The sequence below is a fragment of the Hyalella azteca genome, unplaced genomic scaffold (genome assembly GCF_000764305.2).
Source record: "Hyalella azteca isolate HAZT.00-mixed unplaced genomic scaffold, Hazt_2.0.2 contig11902, whole genome shotgun sequence".
NCBI classification, from domain to species: domain Eukaryota; kingdom Metazoa; phylum Arthropoda; class Malacostraca; order Amphipoda; family Hyalellidae; genus Hyalella; species Hyalella azteca.
Genome location: NW_025941878.1, coordinates 219,682 through 225,681, shown reverse-complemented (window position 1 = coordinate 225,681; position 6,000 = coordinate 219,682). Strand labels below are relative to the sequence as shown.

The following is a 6,000-nucleotide window of genomic DNA, read 5'->3' as shown; positions in this document are numbered from 1 at the left end:
GCATAAGTGGCACAATCGATCGAGCCTTGTCTTTAAGAAAGGTGAGCGCAGTTTGAAGAGCAAACAAGCTTAGAAGAAGAATTGATGTTCGCATTAAAGACTTTTGAAGTGGGGACAGATGCTGAAGAACAGGTGGAGCTTTGTCCTTAGGCCTCCAACTATACGATCGAATTTAAGACAATATCGTATGCGTTTAATGATGCAGTTAGCAATTAGGTTCATTGATGGCTTTCCTTCAGCTGTAATTGATTACCATTATTTCTATGAATATCATGTATTCGAAAATTATTTAGTAAATAAGTAGAGGGAAGCAAATTGGAACGTAAATCGTTCAAAGAAGTGGCAGGTGAATTCAGGATGACTGAAATAAGACCAGCGTGTTCCTACCAATGTCTCCAATTTTTGTCCAGTTCTGTTCTTAATAAAGCTTTATTATGTAAAAAAATGATTTTTATTTGGCATTAAATGTCAGTTGAAACATTTTCTCAAAATTTATTGATACAAACATAAAATTCATTGGTGTTCGGATATATTTCTTTCTCGTTGCTATAGGCGAAATAAGTTGGCATACATTCAAAGTAATGCAAAGCTAATTTCAACTGCGTATTATTTTTAAAACTCCTAAAATATACTTCAATAAAATAATCTACTTGGATATCGGTAAAGTGAGAGCTTATATCGATCACCTGAGTATTGGCTCAGCCATGATCCTCAGCCTTCCCTCAACTCCCCTCACCCGCTGGGACATCAAATAATTGTCGTGTCTGTACACAATGATCGTTCATCGCTCACTAAAAGACCTCTCTTATCTCATCCCATTTCAGCTCTAATGAAAATTTTCTTTGTTAATATGAACTATGAATAGAATAATATGTAATATCCCATCTGTAATATGTAATATTACAGATGAGATGTGCTTTCTGTAATATGAGTACGTGAAAGCACATTAAATTTTACTTTTACTTAAGTGAACGTCTTCAGAAAGCATTGGTATGTAATATCTCATCTGCAATACTTGATATTACAGATGAGATGTGCGTTCTGTAATATGAGTATGTGAAAGCACATTAAATTTTAGGAAGCATGAAATCTCAATGCAACATTGGATAAATGCACTGGAATTTATTTAATTATGTAGTTTACTGTCATGTATTTGCGCTCTAACATTTTGCATCCCAATTAATTTGCATTCCCAATATTAATATTATATTGTATTTTTTCTTCAGGTCGGATGACAACGGCATTAACAATTAAGCTACATTTAATGATCCGTTCACTTAGCCATGACACCCATGGTCTAAAATAACATATCTAACCTACTGTTGTGCGCGGTTCTTTAGTCAAATTAACAATTGAAATTGAATTAACTTTCATTTCAGTTTCTTTCAATAACCACGAAATAGACCACGTCTTAGAGCATAAATAAATTTATAATTAATATTTCACGGTCGCGCCAAATTGCACTCTCTTGCATGCTGCATAAGCTGCCTTCAATCGCAAGTTAACCAAAAATTTAAAAGCAAGGATTAAACCACAAATGTTCATATCTTTATGGAAAACGTTTCGGAGTCCAGCTCCATCGTCAGTTCGTAGAATCTATAATTTACATAGAAAGTCACAAATTAGTACAATTGAAAGCACAAAAAACACAATTAAAAACCTAAACTTACAAGTACCAGGGCACAAAACCTATCTATTCACAATTTCAAGAGGATAGGAGTTATCAGCTGAATTTAAACTGGGCCTAAGTTTAAAAATGTACAATGATTCTAAAATACGCAAATCTGAAGTACCGGAGGTGGAAGCTAACACTCTAAAGTCACTGTCAGAGACAGGGACACCACACTGCTCGGCGTGAGTGCGCACAGCCGAATGAGGGGGGCGCGATAGTAACTGTCCGGTCCTACAACTCCTGCCCTTATGCTCAGCGACCCTGGAATAAAGATTGCGAGACGTCATCCCGACGTACGCATATGCACATTGTGCTCAACGAAATTGATAAATCAGGGACGATCGCATATGAACAGGGAGCATATCTTTATATCTAAAGAAAGAACCGATTTTGAAACTGTTTACCAGAACAATATGAAGTTTGACGTTTGGAAAGTATCTATCGAACAAGGCTGTTAATTCTCTTGACATAGCTTCGGACGCAGGGCCGAAGTATGGAAAAGAACAATAAATAACGTTCCTACTATCGCGCTCGGGAGCAACCTCACAGAATCGCTTCGACATGAATTTCTTGATTTGGGTATACACCAAACTTGCCGGAAATCCATTAAGCGAGAATATATTTCGTATAAATTCAAATTCAGCGTCCATAGCATGGTATGTTGAACAAATGCGAAAACCTCTGTATAATAAAGTTTTAAGCCCATTTAACTTGAACCGGAATGAACAAAAACTAAAGAAACTTGTATTAAGACCGGTGAATGTCGGTTTTCGGAACACAGAAGTCAAAAAACGGCCATTAGATTTTGTAATATTGCAATCTAGGAAGGACAAACTATTGTTAGATTCAAGCTCCATAGTAAATCCTCGATTGCAATATTACAAAATCTAATGGCCGTTTTTTGACTTCTGTGTTCCGAAAACCGACATTCACCGGTCTTAATACAAGTTTATTTAGTTTTTGTTCATTCCGGTTCAAGTTAAATGGGCTTAAAACTTTATTATACAGAGGTTTTCGCATTTGTTCAACATACCTGGTATGTTGAACAAATGCGAAAACCTCTGTATAATAGAGTTTTAAGCCCATTTAACTTGAACCGGAATGAACAAAAACTAAAGAAACTTGTATTAAGACCGGTGAATGTCGGTTTTCGGAACACAGAAGTCAAAAAACGGCCATTAGATTTTGTAATATTGCAATCTAGGAAGGACAAACTATTGTTAGATTCAAGCTCCATAGTAAATCCTCGATTGCAATATTACAAAATCTAATGGCCGTTTTTTGACTTCTGTGTTCCGAAAACCGACATTCACCGGTCTTAATACAAGTTTATTTAGTTTTTGTTCATTCCGGTTCAAGTTAAATGGGCTTAAAACTTTATTATACAGAGGTTTTCGCATTTGTTCAACATACCATGCTATGGACGCTGAATTTGAATTTTTACGAAATATATTCTCGCTTAATGGATTTCCGGCAAGTTTGGTGTATACCCAAATCAAGAAATTCATGTCGAAGCGATTCTGTGAGGTTGCTCCCGAGCGCGATAGTAGGAACGTTATTTATTGTTCTTTTCCATACTTCGGCCCTGCGTCCGAAGCTATATCAAGAGAATTAACAGCCTTGTTCGATAGATACTTTCCAAACGTCAAACTTCATATTGTTCTGGTAAACAGTTTCAAAATCGGTTCTTTCTTTAGATATAAAGATATGCTCCCTGTTCATATGCGATCGTCCCTGATTTATCAATTTCGTTGAGCACAATGTGCATCTGCGTACGTCGGGATGACGTCTCGCAATCTTTATTCCAGGGTCGCTGAGCATAAGGGCAGGAGTTGTAGGACCGGACAGTTACTATCGCGCCCCCCTCATTCGGCTGTGCGCACTCACGCCGAGCAGTGTGGTGTCCCTGTCTCTGACAGTGACTTTAGAGTGTTAGCTTCCACCTCCGGTACTTCAGATTTGCGTATTTTAGAATCATTGTACATTTTTAAACTTAGGCCCAGTTTAAATTCAGCTGGTATCTCCTATCCTCTTGAAATTGTGAATAGATAGGTTTTGTGCCCTGGTACTTGTAAGTTTAGGTTTTTAATTGTGTTTTTTGTGCTTTCAATTGTACTAATTTGTGACTTTCTATGTAAATTATAGATTCTACGAACTGACGATGGAGCTGGACTCCGAAACGTTTTCCATAAAGATATGAACATTTGTGGTTTAATCCTTGCTTTTAAATTTTTGGTTAACTTGCGATTTAAGCAAATAAGTGACATCAAGCCTTCAATCGCGGCCCACAAATAAATCGTTCAAAAATTCGGCCCTCATTGTTGTATGAAAAGGAAAATTTTCATAAGGCTATTTTATATTTCCTGTGTAAATATATAAAATTTATAAATTATTTTCCCGTTTATATTATAGTATATATACGGGTATGATTTGTATTTCCCGTATATATTATAATAGTATATTAAATTGCAGGTTTTAACGAATCGCTGTGTCGAGTGACGTGTTCTGAGGGAACTCATAAGACCGTCTAAATTTGATTGGATGTTAGATCGTATTTTCTTAGTGTCATCAATTTTAATTTCAAATTTACGTTGAAACATAAAATTATTCCATTTATGTATCTTTCTATTGACAACTATACTATATTTTGAATATGTTCTACATTCTTTAGAGCTTTCCTCATCTTGATATAAAATACAAAGCACCCATGCACCTCGGTGTGGTTGAAGTGCTCGTGGTGGTGAGCTTGGTGGTGGTGGTGGGAGATGTGACTGCTTTGGTGGAAGTGGTAGGGTTGCTTCCACCGGCCACCGGAGTTGGTGGAACGAGCAATGGCGTGGTGGAAGAGGATGACGCTGCAAACAAACTGCCATTTGAAGCTGTTTTCCAGGGTAAGTACCGTTATATTTGCGTATATTCCAAAGTTATATTTCTAACAAATTCAAGGCTCAGATTTACTTTTTATTTCAAATATTTTCACTTCTTCATGGATGAGTTTAAAAGGACCAAAGCTCAATATAACTTCAGGAGATAGCGTAACGTAAAGTTCGCGTCATCAAAGGATCTTTTTATGCCGCTGTGTTTCTTCTGTTTATTCTTATTAATTAATTGAATAAATTGTATACCTTTATATAAATTAAATGTACAAATTTTGTTTAAAACATGCTGTATAATTTACTTTCATCGGCTGCATTTTCAGTAATAAATATTTGAAAAAATTGTTATATTGGTTCAGTAAATCTACCACTGTCGATGCCTCGAGGTTTTTAAATAATTTGTTAGTTCACTGCGACAATAAACAAGTTAATAACAACAAGTAATCCTGAAAGTAAAAAAAATAATAACCGAGTATGCTTGTTGGCTGTTTCACTCATTACTGTTATTATAACAGCTTGTCTTCTTGGGGTTTCGAATGAATATTGTCCTTGTATAAATCGAGTACCTTAGTTAAATAAAAAAAAAAAAAAAAAAAAAATCGGGAGAAGGAAAAAATTCAGCATCTCTATATAGTATGTTCAGAGAATAAAAAGTTGTTATTCACGTCCATTTTCAACTATCCAAGCATACCACACGAAAAATCATATAATTATTAATGTTGATTAAGTATCGAAGGCTACTAGCGAAGATTCACGGCGTTCCTGGCGTTTAAACATCAAACCGTTGAACGTTTCACTGAAGTTGGTTTTTTGTCAGAGGCTAAATATCTATCTGATTGGCATACTCGTACATTATTTTGCAAAACCGCTGTCAGCCGCGTGCAATAAACAACGTTGTTCGTACGTTGTTTCAAGTAAAGATACAAAAACTCAACTTTTTTCAACATCTCTTGTTTGGTTGGTTATTTCTCAGACGACACGTGCTAGTGACGACAGACGACTTGTATAGTGACGATGCTAAAAATTAACTCGATCGTACAGCTTCAGTATTCCATTCTGAAATAATAATACACTTATATAGCATCACAGTAGAAGCAACAGTGATAGAAATCAACGAGAGACGGTTTTTAAGCTTTTAAATAAGACATTTTCATGGATTTCTTGTCCTAGAATCGCCCAGCTGTGGTTAACGCCAATATGGAAAATAATTATGTATGACTGCCTTTCTAAAACTTTCTTAAATTGGAAACATCGAGCATCACGATGCTGTTCTAGGCGATTCTCGTTGCCTGCGCATTACGCTGTTTTGTAGTCACTCGCTCATTCGAAATGACTGAGGTAAATTTTATCGCAGTTTTCACAAACACCAATTTCAATTTAAGAAATTTTCCACCCAAAAAGTTGCAGGTTGTTTTTCATACTAAGATCATCTCTGCAAACGGGACTTAATGG

The 6,000-nt window shown here is 36.0% G+C and overlaps 1 protein-coding gene across 1 annotated transcript in view; it reads left to right on the top strand.

Annotated features, from left to right (window-relative positions):
• The window catches only part of LOC108676409, a 72,047-nt gene continuing 66,047 nt past the window's right edge, over positions 1-6,000 (top strand). Inside the window, exons 1-2 of the mRNA XM_018164484.2 lie at positions 1-41; positions 4,145-4,563. Coding sequence (XP_018019973.1) covers positions 4,380-4,563 — 184 coding nt within the window. The 5' untranslated portion in view covers positions 1-41; positions 4,145-4,379. The remainder of the gene's footprint in view (positions 42-4,144; positions 4,564-6,000) is intronic.